Below are 20,638 nucleotides of genomic sequence, written 5' to 3'. Positions count from 1 at the left end.
CCAATCTAAAGGAACGGTTCCTGAATCGAGACACCTTTGGAAGATTATAGTTAGGGCATCTGCAATGTTCTCACCTACTTCCTTTAAAACGCTGGGATGGAAACCATCTGGCCCTGGGGATTTGTCACTCTTTAGTGCCATTATTTTCTTCATTACTGTTAATTTGCATATATTAATTATGGTGGGTCCCCATTCCTGATTCAAAATTAGTTTCCTTGTGGTGTCTGGCATGCTGTTCTCTTCCTCTATCTTGTAGCCATATAACTCCCACAATCCTATGTAAATACTGACACAAAGTAATTATTTAACATGTCTACCATTTCCTTATTTTCATTTACAATATCACCATTATCAGTTTTTAAGGGGCCCACATTGACCTAATATAATTGTAAAAATGTGTTCATTTTGATATCCCTTGCAAGTTTCTTTTCATACTCCCTTTTTGTACTGTTTTGTCACCCTTTGCTGTTCTTTGTCTCTCTCCCAGTTGCCAGGATCTGTGCTATTTATAGCATTTTGTATGCTTTTTCTTTTAGTTTTCTGTTGGCCCTTATCTCTTTTGTCATCCATGGCTTTTTTTTTGGCAAGTAGAGCTCTTGCTTCTTAGGGATCTAAACTGGTTCTGTGTCACATTAAATTCTTTTCTGAACACTTCCCACTGATCTGCTGTCATTTCACCCATTAACAGATTTGCTCAGTTCACGGGCATCCTCAGGCAATTTATGGTATTTCCCTTATGAATCTCAAAGACAAGCCGTTGGGCAATTTTAGGGGGCATTGTTCCCACAATATGCGATTGGAAATAGTGAAGGGATCAGTTAAAGTGGTTTCACTGTGGTAAAATGGTTTCAAAATGCACAAACCAGTGAAATAGAATTTCGTTTTAAGATAGCTCCATGGATTGTGGGAGTTATATGGCTACGAGATAGTTGTGACGAAGTGACTGAGGCAAGGAAGAGTTACTGTTTCAAAGTGATGTCTTTGACAATGATTAACCCGTTGTGCACGGTTAGGTAGTGGGAGACCTGAATGATGATTGTTGTTGAAATAGTTAATTCCCTGTAAAATGCAATGAGACAGTAAAATAACACAGGATACAACTGTAACATACTGATTGGCGATTATTGTTAGAACCAAAAATCACAACATAAAGTAACACTGTCATAGGATACAAGTCTGTAATCTGATCACTTAAATGATTATATAATCACTTTTAAATCTGTAAAGTAGAAACTGCTGGAAATGCACAGCATGCAGATTCTGCTGCATGGAAGAATTTATGTTGCATCCATAAGTATTACATAGTTGTTGTGCTTTGTATTGAGTGTAGTTGCCTCTCTTCATTTAGAGAGCGGTTTACTGCCTCTGATTTGAGAAATGCATAAACCATTGACTTAAGAACATTTATTCTAAAAAAAACCATACCAGATATTTAGTTTGAGAACAAATGCTGGTGAGCAGCTTATTACAAAATATTGAGTGATACCATCATTGCTCATGAAAGGTTTAGTGGTTTTATCCCAGACATTGGTTTTAGTGGAATTAACAAGAAAGTCCAGGAAATTCCTGAAATAAACAGTTGCTCAAATGGAACAGTAATTCAAATAAACCTCACTATTGTACAGTATATAGAACCTATTGAATTCCCCTGAGTATTTTTGTGCATGGGTAAGGGAATGGAAAGAATCCCGCTGGTCAGCTGCTTGTCCGTTTCCAGCAGAAATGGTAGCTGGCCAGCCGGTGAGGCCAAGAATTGGGAAGCCTGAAAGCCGCCTGCCGACATTAGAAGACTGCCGAGAGCAAGATAACTTCGGGAGGAGGATTTTCCGAGGGTATTGAGCCTGGGATGCGAGCGCAGGGCGGCAGAGGCCTGGATTTTCCTTGTTGGACCGGGAGGAACCACTCTGCTAAACTTAACTTACGGGCCTAGCTGGCTTCCTGACAGGCTCACCTGGTGGAATGGCTGCCTTGCTCAGGAATGAGTTAAAATGCCATTGGGGTTTCATATGTCATAGAATCATAGAATGGTTACAGCACAGAAGGAGGCCATTCGTCCAGTTGAGTCTGTGCCGGCTCTCTGCAAGAGCAATCCAGTTAGTCCCACTCCCCTGCCCTTTCCCCGAAGCCCTGCAAATGTTTTTCTTTCAAGTACTTATCCAATTCCCTTTTGAAAGCTACAACTGAATCTGCCTCCACCATGCTCTCAGGCAGTGCATTCCAGATCATAACCACTCACTGCATAAAAAAGTTTTTCCTCATGTTGCCTTTGGTTCTTTTGCCAATCACCTTAAAACTGTGTCCTCTGGTTCTCTACCTTTCTGCCAATGGGAACAGTTTCTCTCTTATCTACTCTGTCAAGACCTCTCATGATTTAGAATACCTCTATCAAATCTCCTCTCAACCTTCTCTGCTTGAAGGAGAACAACCCCAGCTTCTCCAGTCTATTCACGTAATTTGCATTTATTAATCAGGATCCTGCCCGATTGGCGTCAAAATCAGCAGCATTAAAATCAGGAATCTGCGGGAGTGGAGTGGGAAACTGAACCACTCCATTTTAATTTTAACTGCTCCCCGCTCTGTTCCCACCAAGGAAAATTGTTCTGTTTCTGTCTACATACTCTGATTTTAAAAAAAATGTCAGTCACATTTTTTGTAGTTTTGCACAATTGAAATCACATGCTGATAATTTTATGAGATTATTGGACTCAAAGACTAGAAGCCAGGTATGTTATTTGAAGGCAGATAAATTTAAAGAGGAACGCTTCAGCTACTTTATTGTTGGGATAGGGGGAAATTATTTCAACAACCCTTCAGTGGAGGACAAGTGGAACACATTTAAAGCCATAATACTGTGCATGCAAGATAAGTACATCTTAGGCTCAGCAAACATAGTCTAAACAAGCATAACTCTAAATGGATTAAAAATGATCAGAAGTAAAGAGGAAAAACAACTCAAAAGGTGCAGGAGTTCACTGGGATGAATATAGGAACATGTTTAACATTGTCATGTTTTACGATTTTTTAAGTATGATGAATGTTAAGATGTTGCTTTTAAATAAAACAGATTTTACCAAGGTTAAAAATCCTCCTCTCAGCCACATTGCTGGAGGCTCTGGGTCATAGAGAGGATTAGTACATTACTAAGTCAGCATTGACACTGATGAATGACTATCCATGATGAATGGGGACACTCCGAACAAACATTCAAACCTTCATGGGTTGGAATGCTGTTGAGGTTTCCATAAAGTTAATGTTGGGAGGAGGGATACAATAGCAAGATTGGTTGCTCCTCTGGCCAATCCATGGATGGGGGAGGGACCAGGAATCAAGCTCTTAATCTTCTTGAGACAGGGATCAATAGAACACAGATCCACAAGTTGGGAGTGATCTGTGGAAAGAGAGGCAAAATAGTGGGCGGGGTTACCTTAACAATAGAGCTGATCAGACCCAGTGTGTGCCTTGCATTGATTCAATGATAAGACTGACTAAAAGTAAGTATATTTACACTGCTGACTAGGACAGGGTGGCATAGTTTATTATTTTTCTTCTTTACAGGGAGGGAACTGCAATTGTTATATTTGTTACAACGGTTACTCTGTATGTTCACTTGCTCTCCGTGAAACAGCTTAACAAATCGTATCTGACCTTGTCTCACTAAAGTGTTAACCAGTCTGCTTACTGAAAGACCCTGGGTTACACTATCATATAATTAAACAGTACGGGCAAGCTTCTGGACATAGAAAACACGGGTTTGCTTACAGGAGTTACCAGCACCACTGAACTGGAGAGAATATTTAGGGCATACCTCAAATTTGCAACAAACTTGTTAAAAGGACGGTCAGCTGCACATTCAAAATGTAGCAGTAAGAATTCTTTCAGTACTATAACAGTAAGAGGGCAGTTAGAGGAGAAATAAAAATCAGAAAAGATAATAAAACAGAAGATGAGCATAAGATAGCTAATATTCTGAATGATTACTTCTAGGAATTCACAAGGGGAGACATGAGCAAAATTTCCTCCCTAAGTAGAGGTAATGCTGTTGATATGAATGTTTGAAGTATAATTTATTTCTAAATCCATAAAGATCCCAGTTTTACAATATATCAGCAAAATTGGTATAAATAAAATAATTTTTATTTTTTAAATTGTGCATTGATAATTGTACATTAAACTTTTTTCTCCCTGGGCAGGTGAGCTTAAGTTGCAGACTCATAGTTAAGTGTATTAGTTAGCTAAGTGACATTCTATGACACCTGGTCCCTTCCCCACCAGGACAGCACTAATGGTGGAGTGCAAAGCATCTCTGCTAATTCCTGTTTCCATGTTATTTATGAAATTCTGCTTGCATTTACTCTCACTGATAATATTCATCTGTCCTAAATATTGCCTATAGATGCCTACAGATCCCAGATGATTAGGAACATTTAAATGTGCCTCTTACACACTTACAGATGTCAATATTGTTAATTCATGTTGACATTCAATGATTTAAAATTGCAGAATCTTTTCATTAATTACCAAATGCAGTTTTTCAAGAGATTTTGTAGCTGTAGTATAATTGACCAATTTATTTTACCACAAAGTTTGAACGATATGTAGAATTATCATTCACAAGAGGGTTCTCACATTGTATAGAAAAAAAGCTTAATAAGTTTCCTTACTAATGCAGACTTCATAATACTGTTGACTTCAGCTGAATGCATCCAGCCATGGTTCAAGCGTAGAATAATTTTCCAATTACTTTTAATTATACACAATTCCTGATCTATGGCAGCTCCCGCAGCTGAGAGTGCACTGACATGCTGAGCCAGTGTGGTAGGATGCAGGTTTAGCTCCATGATTCAATGCAAAGAGAGTTTTCAATCTCAGCAGGGCTGTTGGAATTAGAGGCAAAGTTATTAAGTGCAAGAAGGAATGTCAGATGGAGAGTCAACCTGGGTTGCATTTGCACATATCCCCAGCATGGGGATGGGGCTGAAAAGACCGAAATAGGTTGAATAGAGGAAGACAGAGTCTATAAATATTTTGATTATTCAAACTTTCCTTAACCTGGGGTCTATCCATTTCTAATCCCAATAAAGTATTATACAGGTTATTTTTTGCACAAAGATTATTTTACATACTTTAATGTGTGCCAAGCCTTTATTTAAAAACATAGTGCAGAAACCTGATAAAGTCATGGGGAATACTTTTCTTCGCAGGTTCCGGTTAACAGATTAGTTGCAGCTGAGAAGGTGGGCTGCGAACTGCTTCCCTCGACTTCACCCAGCACCATTCAGATTTGGCCACCTGGTGGTGCTCTGGAAATACAACCACTCCTGAGATAAGCCTGGAATTTCTGCAAAGCTTTTGGCATAATGATGACGCATGAATGGAGTTACGCCATCTCCCACCCACCCTGGAGGAAATTCGCACATAACTGATTTATGCAAATTTCCTCCATCCTTTGCGCTGCTCCTGAGTTACGTCCACCGAAACCCCCCTTGGCCCATTAATATAGCTCTGCTTGCCCAATGCAAAAAGACCAGAGAACACGAGTTTCCTGCATTTATGCCAGCTCTGAACTGGTGTAAATTCACACCCAAAATTTTAGGCGCAGCAGGACTTGAAATCACTTTTCTATATTTCTCCTTTTGAGACCTGCGCTGTATTGTCTATATCTTTGAATGCTTTTTTATTATGGCATCAGAATCTGTTACATTAAAAAGAGAAATGCTTCTACAATTGCAGTTCTTTTTAAAAAACATGCTGTCCTTAATGTGCGTAAATGATGGTTTGATGGCTTCAAACTTTAATTTTTATTACATCAATAAAATAGTGACTTAAAGAATGAAGATGGCGTATGTTCTGTGCTTTCCTCGTGCCTAGTTGTTTATGTTGATTTCCACGTTCCAGCGTGTAAGTTCCCGTTAGCAAGAAACCGGTGTAAGTGTGATCTAGGATATTCCTGCCCAATGTTTTTCCTCGCCCTCCCCCCACTGGCATCAAGCAAGTGGTTTCCATTCAGCGGGCAGAAAACGGGAGGTTGCAGATCGGTTGCCAGTTATACACCCCGCCCGATTTTGGAAAGGAACATTGCTAGAAGACAGCAGTCATGTGTTTTTTAGGTTAGATATTGATGCTGTAGTTTGCTCTTAATATCAAGACATTTTGTTTTAATGTGCGCCAAGGTTTACATACAATTGTGCATGGAACAAAAATCAAAACTAAACAAAAAGTGACTCGTGTGACATGATGACACTATAAATGGAAGCATTATTTATAAACTGAGCAATTTAATGAGTATTGAGTACACTGTGGTACATGGGTCACCCATGTAAAAGTCACCATTTGGTCAGTCTGTTGGCATAGTAACCAAACATGCCATGCAGGAATAGAACATAGGTTCATGTTCGTGATTTCTCACATGAGGAACTCCCCAGTCCTCCCCATATTATTACTATTCTGTTTTAACAAATATTGGGATTATGTTATCTCCCATACTGCAGCTATATGGGAATCATTTCATCTTTAGTTCTAAAGTATTAGAAGAAACTGCTTACTCTAGTCCTCATGCCAGAGCCTTTGTCTGAAAAGCTACTATTCAAGATACACCTACAAGGCCTGAACACAAGAACTCTATAACTCATGCCAAATAGACACGCATGTGTTGCATAGCAATTTTTGAGATTCCAGTTCTTGGAGCTGGACATGTTAGTAATCCATTTACATCTGGTGAACAGTGTAACATTAAATCTTAGTAGTAACAAAAGGACAACAGAGGAATCAAACTCAGTAGTTTTTACCAGTATATATTTCAATGCATGAAGTATACACAGTGCACCCTAATTTCTGTATTCTAATACAATGTCCACACTTAATGTTGAGGAAGTTACAACACGTTTGGCATCAAACAAATAGGACAGTGGTATGACATTCAGGACAAAGCACTAGCATAGACACATCAGCTCCTGTGCTTAAATATTACACCAGGCAGCATTAGGAAACCAAAAAAGCAGAATTAAAAAATAAACAAACTGTTTCACGTTTATGTACAACCCAGTGCCTCAGACACTCGCAATAGATGTGTCCAACAGCATAACATAAACCATTATAAATAGGTACATATAAGGTGCAAAGGCCTCCATCCTACAGACTCCCCACTAGAAACCCAGAGTGTGTTAAAAACTACATTGACTTTAGCTTGTCCGTGGAGCTGTGTTCCTTTGCTTACTTACCAACTTTTTGATTCCAAACAGATCACAAATAAATTGATATCAAAAAGAGTATACAGAAGATGCAAAATCAAAAACTGTTCCAAATTAACTGTTAGATTTTTTTTGTTTCAAGTGGAAAGAGCTTGTTTTTCTGGTACCTAAATTTGACCTTCAGTTGTGCAAGTCTCAAATGAGACAGTAGAATGGAGTGTCCGCTTGTCTCAAGAGAACAGAATAGAGCCAAAACTACTGTAGCACAGGTCTGGCGAGTGTTAAACATCAGCAGTATAAAGACCACTCTAAAGGTAAAAGCCATTTCTTATGGATTTTCTTTTTTTTTGGGAGCTGTTAACCATGTTAATCCACAGACTGTGTATGTAAGAATACACATTCTGGTCCCCTAGTATATAACAGAAGTGAGCACGTTTTGACCAGGATTGGCATTTTTTTCCCCACCCAGTTGACTTTCTTATGAAGTCTCTTTTCCCTGTACACCAGTCGCTGTTTTAATGGAGCTTATTGTTCTGTTGAACCAGGTCTTCTTTGCTGCTTGAACTTCATTTAATGCTAGACCCAAATGATGCTCCAAGTCCTGAAAAAAACCCAGATAAATGACATTCCTTGAAGGCCAGTTTTGTATTTTGCTGCTGAACAAGTTTAGAATTTTACAAGTATGGTTTATCTTAAGTGTTCATAAAAAGCAACAACAACTTGCAATTATATAGTGCTTTTAACGTAGAAAAATGTCCCGAGGCGCTTCACAGATCCACGAGGAAAATGGATGATGAGCCAAAGGAAGAGAGATTAGGAGGGGTGATCAAAAGCTTGGTCAAAGAGGTGGGGTTTAATAGAGTCTTAAGAAGAGGGAGGTGGAGGAGTTTAGAGAAGGATTTCCAGAGAGTGGGATGTAGGCCTCTGAAGGCACAGCCACCAATTATGGGATGAAGGGAGGGGTATTTTTTTTAAATATATTAATAATGTTTTGTCATTTTTCTTTTTCAGACTGGAGAATAAGGTGATTACTGATACCTTCCTGAGTAGTTTTGCCTCTAAGAAAAGTCAGCAAAGACTGACAACACATTCCACCAGGGGAAGCCTCAATGCAAACACAAGTTGCAATGGGATTTGAACCTGAACATCAAGCTGAAAGTATTATGCCCTAATGTTGGAGTTATCAAGCTGCTTGGTTTAAAAAAAACATTTTTTTTTACTGCTGGACTGCTCCAGGGTTGTGAGTTTTTATTTTTTCCACTAGCTGTGTTTCAAAATCTCTCTCGTTGCTGGCACAATCAGTATTTCAAACAGGTGAACAACAAAATGTTACACGTTAAATGTTAAAACTACCATTACTTACACATCACTTTGCTCCCTATTAAATAATATGAATGAGATCATCTCATCCAGGACCAGTAAAGCAGAATTCTGACATCTCACCACTGAGCAACTCCAAAATTTAAAAACATTTTATTCCAGATTTGTTTCCCAATTTTCCTCACCATCTCTTAAATAAACTCTACATCCATACAACATAAAAAGAATAACTCAGTGCAAACAGCATTAGCAGTTTATTTATGCAAGATGTACTTAGAGGTTAGAAAATGTCTTTGATTTAGGGTGAATATCATTAATAATAAGGGAGGTGTCGGAGTTAAGAACAAACTTGCATTTATATAACACTGTTCACATCTCAGGATGCCTTAAAGTATAGTCACTGTTGTTCTATAGGCATTCATGGCAGCCAATTTAAACACAGCAAGGTCTGACAAACAGCAATGAGATGAATGACCAGAATGAGATTAATCTAATTTAGTGGTTTTGGTTTAAGGATGAATGATAGTCAGGGCATCAGAAGACATCCCTGCTCTTTGAAAATGTACCCTGGGATCTTTTTGTCTACCTGATCAGGCAGACAGGGCCTTGATTAAATGTCTCATCCAAAAGATGACACTTTCAACAATGCAGCATTCCCTCAGTACTACAATTAAGTGTGATCTTATATTATGTGCTCAAAACCATAATGAGGCTTAAGCCTGCAACCTGGACTCAGAAGCGAGTCTACCACTGAGCCAAGCCGAAAGTTAGCAACGCAGTCAATATTTTTAGCCCTATACTTTGGCATTTTTCTTAGTAGCTGTGATGTCAGTTTGACTTCTTTTTAAATATATGTTATCCCCTAATGTTAACTTCTCTTTTTTAACCTTCCGATCTCCTTAAGCACGTTCTGTAGTTGATGGGCTGGGCTACCAGTTCCCAGGCCTCTGCTATTATCACTGGTGGCCACTAGGAAATGCACATCATGGCCAGCCATAATTCCCCCTCCCTGGCTCCCACTTGGTGCTTCCCTACACAGCTGGTATAAGATTAAGAACTCAGTAGAAAGGGAGAAATCAAATCTGTATCCTATCACACAGTGGCACTGTGTTTGGCATACAAATGTATATATTCTTTATTACACCCCTCATTATGTTTAGCATGAACAGTGTTTATAAAAAGTCATATTACTAAACGGACTTGCATAAGGCACTTAAACTCCACCCACAGTATTGGTTGCCTATTAATTATTCCTCCACTGCCGCTGATGGCTCTGTTCATTTTGCTTTATCTCTCTGCCTGTACACACCTGTATTTTGCACTCTGCCTCCACCAATTGCAGTTTGGTCTGAGCCAGTTCCAGCTCCATCTCCCTTAGCTGGTTCTTCAGTAACTCTTTCTCTTTATCTTGATATTCATCTGAGGTATCCTTAGAACTACTGACAATTTTAAGTGTTCCCTCCTTGTTGAAAAGTTCTCTGCAGCGATCACAGCCTTCAACCTTTTGCTGAATCGAGAAAGACAGGACAGTTAGTACCTCTGTAATAAAATCATTTCTGTTAAAAACAAGATTTAAAAAATTCTGATTGAGGGCTTGGTCGGGGGGTGGGAAGAGGGGTTATTTTGCACCATACTCAAAGGTAATACAATGTCATTTTCAATCTATGATTGTAGCTTTACTTAGTATGTTATAACCATATAATATTTAATGAGTTACTACTGCCTCATTAAAATAAAAGAGGCTGTATAGCAGAATAAAAGTTGTCTGGATAATAGAACACTTTCTATTTGAATGCATCCATGCCCAAATAGCTTGTGAGGTATCACATAATTTAATAGTGTCAGGAGTGATATAATGATCTACAAAGAGTGTATATTATGTTCTGTAAAGTTATCTTTGTGTTCTTAATTCAGTGGAACACAATTCTACTGAAAGTTTGTTTCCTGCAATATGAGGAGCCAGATGATTAAGTATTTTTGAGCACCAGATGACAAAACAAAGAGGAAAACTCAAGTCCAATTACAGTGGACAGCCAGCTCAGACTGCAGCTGGTGTTTTCTCCCTGTTGATTCAAACACCGATTCGAAGAATCACTAATCCCAAAATACAACATTTGTTGTTCAGGCTGGAGGACTGACCTAAAAAAAGCTGCATAAAGGCACCAATTAAGAGCAGTGAATGTTGACAATTTTTCTTTTCTTCTTTTTGAAAATTTCCTCCCATATGCAGATAAAGGCATTAGCTCCTCGCTGGGACATCGTTCCATGGGTGCCAATTGCTCATCAGTATCTTACCTAACTGGTCATTATACATATGTGAATTTTGACAGTGAGCATCAGCAGCTGGTAGATTATGAAGATTATCACTCCTGAACCTAGCTTTATCTCCATTCTCCATCGACAAACACACACCCACAAATTTCCCATAGGATCTCATTTTTCCCTCCCTAACTCAGGGGCTCTGAGAGCAACTGTGGTGCCTCTTCTGGTCTGTATGGTTCAACTTTTTTTAAAAAATTCGTTCATGGGATGTGGGCATCGCTGGCAAGGCCAGCATTTATTGCCCATCCCTAATTGCCCTAGAGAAAGTGGTGGTGAGCAGCCTTCTTGAACCGCTGCAGACCGTGTGGTGAAGGTTCTCCCGCAGTGCTGTTAGGTAGGGAGTTCCAGGATTTTGACCCAGCGACGATGAAGGAACGGCGATATATTTCCAAGTTGGGATGGTGTGTGACTTGGAGGGGAACTTGCAGGTGGTGGTGTTCCCATGTGCCTGTTGCCCTTGTCCTTCTAGGTGGTAACGGTCGCGGGTTTGGGAGGTGCTGTCGAAGAAGCCTTGGCGAGTTGCTGCAGTGCATCCTGTGGATGGTACACCACTGCAGCCACGGTGCGTGATGGTGAAGGGAGTGAATATTTAGGGTGGTGGATGGGGTGCCAATCAAGCGGGCTGCTTTGTCCTAGATGGTGTTGAGCTTCAAGTGTTGTTGGAGCTGCACTCATGCAGGCAAGTGGAGAGTATTCCATCACACTCCTGACTTGTGCCTTGTAGATGGTGGAAAGGCTTTGGGGAGTCAGGAGGTGAGTCACTCGCCGCAGAATACCCAGCCTCTGACCTGCTCTCGTAGCCACAGTATTTATGCGGCTGGTCCAGTTAAATTTCTGGTCAATGGTGACCCCCAGGATGTTGATGGTGGGGGATTTGGCGATGATAATGCCATTGAATGTCAAGGGGAGGTGGTTAGACTTTCTCTCGTTGGAGATGGTCATTGTCTGGCACTCGTCTGGCACGAATGTTACTTGCCACTTATCCGCCCAAGCCTGGATATTGTCCAGGTCCTCTGCATGCGGGCACGGACTGCTTCACTATCTGAGGGGTTGCGAATGGAACTGAACACTGTGCAAACGTCAGCGAACATTCCCATTTCTGACCTTATGATGGAGGGAAGGTCATTGATGAAGCAGCCGAAGATGGTTGGGCCTCGGACACTGCCGTGAGGAACTCCTGCAGCAATATCCTGGGGCTGAAATGATTGGCCTCCAACAACCACTACCATTTTCCTTTGTGCTCGGTATGACTCCAGCCACTGGAGAGTTTTCCCCTGATTCCCTCTGGAGCACTAACTATTCACTGGACAGACTCATTGGCCCATTGGGGGAGTCACTGCTGAGAGTTAGTGCTCATTTTTTCACCATAAACAGGTTGTCAGCTCATTATAAGATCAGAGTTCTTTCATTTAGTTATATGGCAATTCAGTCAGGGCTTTGGAAATCTTTTCATTATACAGCTAAGTGTATTTCAATCTATTTCACTGTTTGTGTGACATTTAGATCTTGAAAGCATATTAGTGTTTTATAGGAATTAAAGACTTTTTTGGTCCTCAAAGCAACAAAAGAGAATACTCCAGGGTATAACTTTGCAGACAAATTACACAAAATAAAAGTAGAGGAGCAGATTTACATAACTGAGACTAAATAGTTTCAAGTGACATTTAGTCATTGTGATCTGTCAGACTCCAGGAGTATAACACAAACTTTAAAATGTATTTTACTCAAAATTTAAATTATAAAGTAATAAAACTACAGCACAGAAATGTAAATGTCTTAATATGTCACACCCTCTCCAAACAACAAATTACATTTCAATGTAAAATCTAATTCTGTTTATAAACTTTCAAGACCATTTGTAGTTTTGGTTTAGTGGTTTTATATTGCTGAATAATTAACATTGGAAAATTGAATTCAGCTTTCACAGATAATTCTCAACCTAATCTGATTATAGCATGAAGTCTAAGAAGTAATCTGTTTGTGAAAACAGTGCACCCATGAGTAAGATTGATACATAAAAAAACTGCAAAACGCAGCTTGCAGGAATCAGTACCCTCAATTCCAGGAGAACTACAGCTTTCTGACTGCATTCTGAGAAGAGCTATACAGTCCTCCACGAGTAAGATTAATCACTTGGTGTTTGCACTCAGTAAGTACTAACCAATAATCATACATATATTCACTTCCATAAAATAGAAACAGGTCAGATTTTGTTGTTTAATCTCTTTCATATTTGTATGTGGATTCATTGTTAACACGTGTTTCATTTCACCTACTCTGTTGGATGATGATACTAATTTTTCAGATAATACAAGAAACAAAATTGGGGTTTAACCAATGACATCAGTGAAAGTCCACATTGAGCAGTGAAAAGGAGATAAATTTGACAATTAAATCAGAAGTACATTTTTAGGTTTTAAGCATTAACATTATAGGATAGCTTCCATTGTTTGTCAGAATTTTAAAAATGTATCCATACTAAATTAAATTGGCTTTATTGATTTGTGAATATTTTCTAAATGTTTGGTCCAAATTACAGCACATTTTTCTTCTCTTTCCCATTTCAAAGTCCCTCACGACTCCCACCCACGAGCACAGGCAGAAGGCTTGCTAACAGGCCTTCATCAATGTTGCTGTGCACACAACAACTAGCATTCATATAGTGCCTTTAATGTAGTAAAACGTCCCAAGACGCTTCACAGGAGCGTTATCAAACAAAATTTGACACCGAGCCAGAGAAGGCGATATTAGGACAGGTGACCAAAAGTTTGGTCAATGGGATAGGTTTTAAGGAGCGTCTTAAAGGAAGGTAGAGAGGGAATTCCAGAGCTTAGGGCCTACGCAGCTGCAGGTACTGCCACCAATGGTGGAGCGATTAAAATCGGGGATGCACAAGAGGCAAGAATTGGAGGACAATTCAAAAAGAGGCCCTTAAAATGACAGCCTATTGGCAAGCATTTGGCTTTCACTGTGCACCTCTCTTTGATGGCACAGCTCAAATCAGCTCACTGTGGGAATCTAAGGATGCAGATCTACATAATGCCAATTCATGCTATGGATCTCCAATGCAATGGGCCAGTATGGTGCGTACAAACCATTTTCTTTAAATCTAAAAAAAAGTTGCAATGTTGGATTTTATTTGTCTCCCTATCATTGAAACAAAATGAATCCAATGATATTGATCCATTTATTTACCAGAAGTTAATTTACATCTTAGTTACACTGGACAGAGACTCACCCGAATTTGTTCCAACTCAGCTTTATTTCCCGACTGTTGCCTTTCCAGCCTCTCACTCAGTTGAGAGCAGATCTAAAAAAACAAAGAATTTAAACGCCTCAGGAAAACACACACTACAATTTTCTCATCATTGTGTACAGTGCACTGCATTTAAGACCAAAATCCATTATCATCTAACAACCTGCACCAGATGCTAGTTAAGGTAAAGGGAAATTATCTTAAAAGACTTCACCTTCTTTATATAAATACTAGTAAACTGACCATGGTCAGTTGATAAATTTAAACTTTTTAATATTCAAGATGGTGACAGAGCTGAGAGGGACACTTAGAAAACTCATTCCTCTGAGCCATCTAATGGCCAGAACCTGCAACTACCTTGTGACAGTTAACAGCAAAATTGAAAGCAAAATATTTACGTAGCGATTTACAATGAAAAATGTTGACACAAGAGCATAACCAAAAATCAAGACAACAGGAAAATTTGGAGACAGGGAGTGATTTTTAATAATATACAGATATGATTTTGATTGTCAACTCTATGGTTGAGAGGCCCAAAAAAGGCCAACTTATATAGAAGATGCATTTTCCATCATTATATATTAACTTCATATTCCTTAGTTTTAAACTATACCAATTTTTGATAATATCTATACAAAGCTAAAAATGGAACATTAAGCTTTTAAAATAGAAATAATTCTGTATTCCAGTAGGAACAAAACACCCCTTTTTACAGAAAAAATGATAGGGATTTAATCTTATGAGGGGCAAATGCATACTAATATCCTGGAACATGTAAACATTTGGATAAGAGTGTCTGATAGTAACAGATTTGATCCTATACTGCAGTAATGGGTTTCAATGCACTAACATTAGGAGTCTTTCATGCAAGTATAGTGCAAGCTTAAAACAAAATACACACAACAATTAAGCAAAGACTTTAAAAATAAGGGGGCTGATACCTCAAGGGAATTCTTTTCAGAAGCATTTGCAAGAGTTGCTGATCACTCAAATTCATCTGCTTTAGTTGAGCAGTTTGATCAGTTTTTGGAAGGGTCATGTGGTCATTTCTTCTCAGGATATGGGTGACAGTGGCAAGGCTGCATTTATTGCCCATCCAAAGCAACTGTTTGTATAACAGAGTGCCTTGCAAGGCCATTTCAGAGGGCAACAAGAGACAATGACGTAGTATGGGACTGCCGTCATGTGTAGGCCAGACCGGGTAAGGGTAGCAGGTTTCCTTCCTTGAAGGGCAATGGGGAACAGTTGGGTTTTTACAATAATCAGCCACTTTCATGGTCGTTTTTGTGATGTTAATACACAAAGTACCAGATTTATTGAATTCAATTTCACACCTTGGTTCGATGGCAAGATTTAAACTCATGACCTTTGGGTTGGAAGTGTAGCAGCACAATCAGTACACCATCAGACCATTTAATATGGCACACCTGATGGTGGAGGGAGGGGCCAAATGCAACACCCAACTAAAATGGTAGAACTGGTTTCCTATTAAATAAATCACAGAAGGAGGTTACAAGAAGTACACAACACAGACTGTCCAACATCCCATCTGAAGAGTGGCCAGCAGAAAAAAGCAGCATCTATAAAAGAGAAATTGTGAAGAAAAACAGAGAAGGAAACTGTTCTGATGAAGGTTCTCCACCTGAAATATTAACCTCTCTTTTCTCTTTCAGATGCTGATGGAATTGCTGTGCAACTCCAGCAGTTTCTGTTTTTATTTCAGATTTTCAGCATTCACAGACTTTATATTTCTCTTAAAAGGAGATTTTCATGGATGTTGCTTGGTTTGTTTCAGACTGTGCTCTGCATCTTCACATGTTTATTGGTTTCTAGGAAAAACCTCTGAATTAACAACCCATGGCATCGTCTATTTCGACAGACGAAAGTAACAGTTTCAAACTTCGGCCAAGGAATAACTGCAGTAAAATCCTTGAGCCTTACAGACCTGCTTGTAATCACCGATGATTGAGCTGTTTTTCTTTATTTCTGATTCTGCTTTGTCTAGTTCTCTCCGGCACATCTCCTTCAGCTGTGAAAGGTAGAACCAGACATAGTATTGAAAACCAAGACGCAACTGATGCTGCTCTAGTCGAATACTCAGTTAAAAATACTAATGGACACAGATATTTGACATTATCCGATTTTGCATGGTTCTAAGTAAAGTGGAGTATAACAGTACAAGCTACTGATGATTTTAGCGCAGAATTTTTTTTTAAAAAGTTTAGCTAATTTATGGAATCAAAAGCTGCAAACTACCCAAGGAACACTGGAGCTGTTCTATGTTATGGATTCTGATTGCTGGTTTTAAGACAAGCTATCAAAATAAGAGTGCATGGGAAATTTAAAAGTAATATGCATAATATTTTCAAATCTTTAGGTTTAACAATATTGTTAAAATTAACCAACATTTACAAAATGCTTCATTCAAAAATCAAGAGCATAAAAACAAAAATTTGTGGAAAATTACCTAATGATGTCAGCTACACAACATGCACATTACTGAACAGCAGGGAACAAACTACACAAAATGTTTATTCAAAAGATCGCCTCTAACCAGTCATTTCATTTCTCATCTACAACTTTCCTCTTGATTTTCTCTCCTGAAGGTTACAACTCATGTTGGGATATGGTTCCATGGGAGCGGTGGCTATCTGACATGGCTCCTAAGTAGTCATTCTTCATGTGCACCTGGTCAATGAGCGTTAATAGGTTTATTCAACTGAAAGGGCCGCAACTACTGAGCACAAACGGAGCCTTCTTCACCATCCACATATGTCCACTTCCAGCACGGGGTACTTGTCACTAATCAAAAGGAAGAAGTGTGCACTATTTTTCCTATCACTAACATGGAGATGCTGAAACCAATTTAACAACCCCTTTGCCCCACTGCTACCCTGGCTACAATCAGTAAACCAAGACCATAGGATCTTGGAAGTTTTGTTCTGCATGGCTCGGTGCATTTTTCCATGAAGCTATTGAGGGCACACATAATCAGAAGTTTTAAACCATAAAACATTGGAACAAGTGAAGATTAAGACTGGTAGGATCATGCCCCACTTCAGATATAGTTCAATTACCTGAGTGGCTTCATTTTCCAATCTCTTCTTTTCATCTTCTGCATCAACTAACTTCTGCTTGGTCATCAGTAGCTCTTTATTTAGTGCATCCGCTTTCTCCTCTGCCTACAAAAAAAAATTAACAAAACCTATATTGATTTATTTTTCAAGCTACTTTTGTGCTGTTTTTATGGTTTAAATATTTAATGCAAACAGGTTATTTAACATATTTTTGTTTTCCTTTAGTCAGGGCTTTCTTTCATATCCAACAGTCCTGAAAATCACTAACTCCTCTATATGTGACTTTTATTGCTGTGAAACTAAACTCCTCCATTACAAAGCATTAGTTCTGGAAGCTACAGTAACATTAAATTTGGTTTGGTGTTAAACAAATATCTGTTCCAAAATATAAACATTCAGACCATTAAAGGATGTTTCTGAAAATGCAAGGAATAAATAAATTGTGACTCAAGTATAAACTACATATGGCATAATTTAACTTTTTCACCAGTAGAGTTTATTGGAAAGCTTTTATCATGGAATCAAATATTGGTCATAGTGAGTGAAGTTGCATTTATTTCACTAGAGTTTAAAACATTTTTCTGCCAAATCATTCTGCAATATCGGTTAGATCTGTTCTTTATTCATAGAATGGAGCATAGCTGTAAAATGTTATTTACTGCACAAAGAAAACTAGCTTTGCAAACCTAATTACAGATAAAAACCATCCTGAGGGCATTTTGCTCACATGTATGTATAGGTTTGTATCAGTAAATGGTTACATTTTCTCATTTTAAATCAAATAACTTAGTTATAGTAACATTACCAAGACGGATGTGTGTGGCTTTTCAAGATAAGTAATTCCTGGAAACTCACTAACCAAGTGCTTAAACAGCAGACCAAAAAGTCCTTTTGATATTTTTTCTTACCTATATCTGACTTAAATTAGTTTGTTTGAGTTAGTGCCCTACCATTTCAATAAACATTCAATGCAAATGGGTGAAAGGGGGAGGAAAAACAACCACAACATATCTCATGTTATAGGTGTTTCCCCCTGTTTGGCTAAGAGACCAATACTACTGGAGGTCATTTCCTCTCCCAAAAGTTTCCTATTCAGTAATTTATTGGCCAGACTGTCCTTGTCCTTCTTCAGAAGAAAGTATGGCAACACTAGAGGATCTTAAAAGAAAAATGGAGAAGTGGTAGTGCTCATTTCAATTATTACAAACATAATCATAATTGAGCCTAAGTTTGTGATTGCTGCCACATCTTATTCAGCTCTAGTTTTGCAAAAAATAATGTTTTGACAACCTTCTATCCTATTAATAATAGGAAACTGTTGGGATTTATAGTGAAATCTGAGTATAAAATATCCAAACTTTCTATATCTGAATCAGAACCAAGGTGAATGAGAAGCACCTCCAAAAAAAAAACTCCATTCTAATTGAGGCTGGAGAGCAGATTTTCATCTCTGCTGTTCAGGTGTCTTTTCAACTGCCTCATGTGCTATTAGCAAAATTGGGAAGGACTGAAAATAGAATTTAAATACAACAAGTTACTGAGTCAGCTCTGCCCTCCTGTTGAACTGGAAATGTTTTCAATTTTGTCTTAGTTTCAAACATTATAATACCTGCAGTCTCTGATCTTCCAAAACCATGGGATTTTAAATACTTTTTAAACTGTGAAATAACCTTAACAAACCTACACTTGGGGAGCCAATACCTAGGGGACATTATGTCCACTGGTAAAATTATAAACAAAGTTCCATTTGAAATGACCAGGTAAATCTTTATTGAAGTGCCATCACTGACAAATACTTAATGCACAGAATTCTTCCCTGATATTTTTTTTAAAAAAATGTTAACTTTTTGAATTATTCTTATAAACATCCAATTGGTGCAACAGATAGTGGAGCAGACACATTGGAGTGACTGAAGGCAAGGGTCTAATTCAGTGAGTTCACACCACAGCATGGGAGATCAATGTTTATCTATCGCAGAGAACAAATGGGCTTTTTTTTCCTTAGCACTGTCTACCCTTTAATGGTGTGCTTTCATTGATCTTAAGAGTAAATAATATGGACATATAACAAGTAAATAAAATTATTTACTTAGGCAGTCCATTAGTAGATGGATGAAGCAACAAAAATTGCAAAAAAAGTGTTGATGTTTGACGAATTCAGAGTTTCTGTGTAACTGTAAAATCAAGCTGGAGATAAGTAAAATGCTTGAATCTTTGCATGGATGTGAATGCTGAAGTAAAATAACAAACTGCTTGAATTATGGTGAAAGTTATTTGGACAAGATGATTAATGAGAGGATTCTTGAACTTGCACAAGAGGAGACTTGAGGCTGATTGTGATGAAAAAAAATTGATGGTAATTTATTAATAAGAACAGACAAGTGTTAACACCAGGAGCCAATACAATTTACCAGCGCAGAGGCTGGATAGAATGGAGTGCACTGGTTGCCAATCTGCACAAAAATTTATATATATATATGGTTGTTAGGTAAGAAAGAATGAATTTTGATATTTATAAGGGTAAGTAAATGAGGGAGAAAGGAATAGAAGGATATGTTGATAGGTAAGGTGAAGTAAGGTGGGGAGGAGGCTCGTGTGGAGCATAAACACCAGCACAGACCTGTTGGGCCAGATGGCTTGCTTCTGTTCTGTAAAATTCTACGTAATAAAATAAATTAGCTTTATAATTAACCTTGACATGACCCTATTGTCTTTACTCAAAAGCTCCAACTAGTAAATATCCGCTGTGTAAAATTGTGCTCAAGTGCCGCTTTCTTTTAATTTTGGATTGTTTTGGAGTGGGGGAGGGAATAGGAACTTCCCCTCAATTTTTTTCTGAGGTCTGTTTCACAGATATTTAACTTTTGCAGGTTGTCATGACAAAAACTAAATTACAAAGCAAAAATGAAAGACCACTGAAAACCAAGCTTCAGGTTAATGCTCTTTAGGGCACATTTTGTTCAAACCAGCAAAGGACTGAGCTCGTGAAGGGGTTAAAATAAACTGCAGCAAATGTTAGCTTGTCAAGAAAATAACAATGGTTAAACAGTACTCCGAATTAGGTGTGGACTTTGACTCGAACTACTGCAGACTAGCAGAACCCCATTCCAAAGTTAGTGGGGCAACAGTAAATATGGCAGATGGTGAGAATACTGATTTTAAATGACTGTCTCGCATTATAAATTTGACCTACAAGAGCCATGGTTACTCAGACCCCTAGAATCCTGTGGCACCTCAAGGCCAATTTCTACATCAAATGCTGTGGCATGAATGTAGATTCTACTTCAAATCTGTCCAGGGTTTGGGAACATCTCAACCTCAATACAATAAACATCTTACAACACCCCCACAATCTAAAATATATTTATAATATATTGTATAATAATACTAAGCTAATGATTTTTATTAAAAAAGTAAAAAAATCAGGCATTTTGAACAGTGTAAAAGCAGTTAACTGTCCTGATTCTCTGAATGTC

General features: G+C 38.4%; 1 protein-coding gene across 4 annotated transcripts in view; it reads right to left on the bottom strand.

Moving 5' to 3' along the window:
- Nucleotides 1-6,775: 6,775 nt before the first annotated feature.
- Nucleotides 6,776-20,638, bottom strand: part of LOC137300543 (rab GTPase-activating protein 1) — a 178,786-nt gene continuing 164,923 nt past the window's right edge. For all 4 annotated transcript variants that reach the window (XM_067969676.1, XM_067969679.1, XM_067969677.1 and 1 more), the window contains 5 exons: nt 17,163-17,267; nt 16,031-16,114; nt 14,068-14,139; nt 9,817-10,014; nt 6,776-7,788 (listed from right to left, as the gene is read on the bottom strand). In XM_067969676.1, the coding sequence (XP_067825777.1) occupies nt 7,666-7,788; nt 9,817-10,014; nt 14,068-14,139; nt 16,031-16,114; nt 17,163-17,267 (582 nt within the window). In that variant the 3' untranslated portion in view covers nt 6,776-7,665. The remainder of the gene's footprint in view (nt 7,789-9,816; nt 10,015-14,067; nt 14,140-16,030; nt 16,115-17,162; nt 17,268-20,638) is intronic.

This window comes from Heptranchias perlo, chromosome 31 (genome assembly GCF_035084215.1).
Source record: "Heptranchias perlo isolate sHepPer1 chromosome 31, sHepPer1.hap1, whole genome shotgun sequence".
Classification (NCBI taxonomy): Eukaryota; Metazoa; Chordata; class Chondrichthyes; order Hexanchiformes; family Hexanchidae; genus Heptranchias; species Heptranchias perlo.
This window is presented reverse-complemented; position numbering and strand designations above follow the sequence as displayed.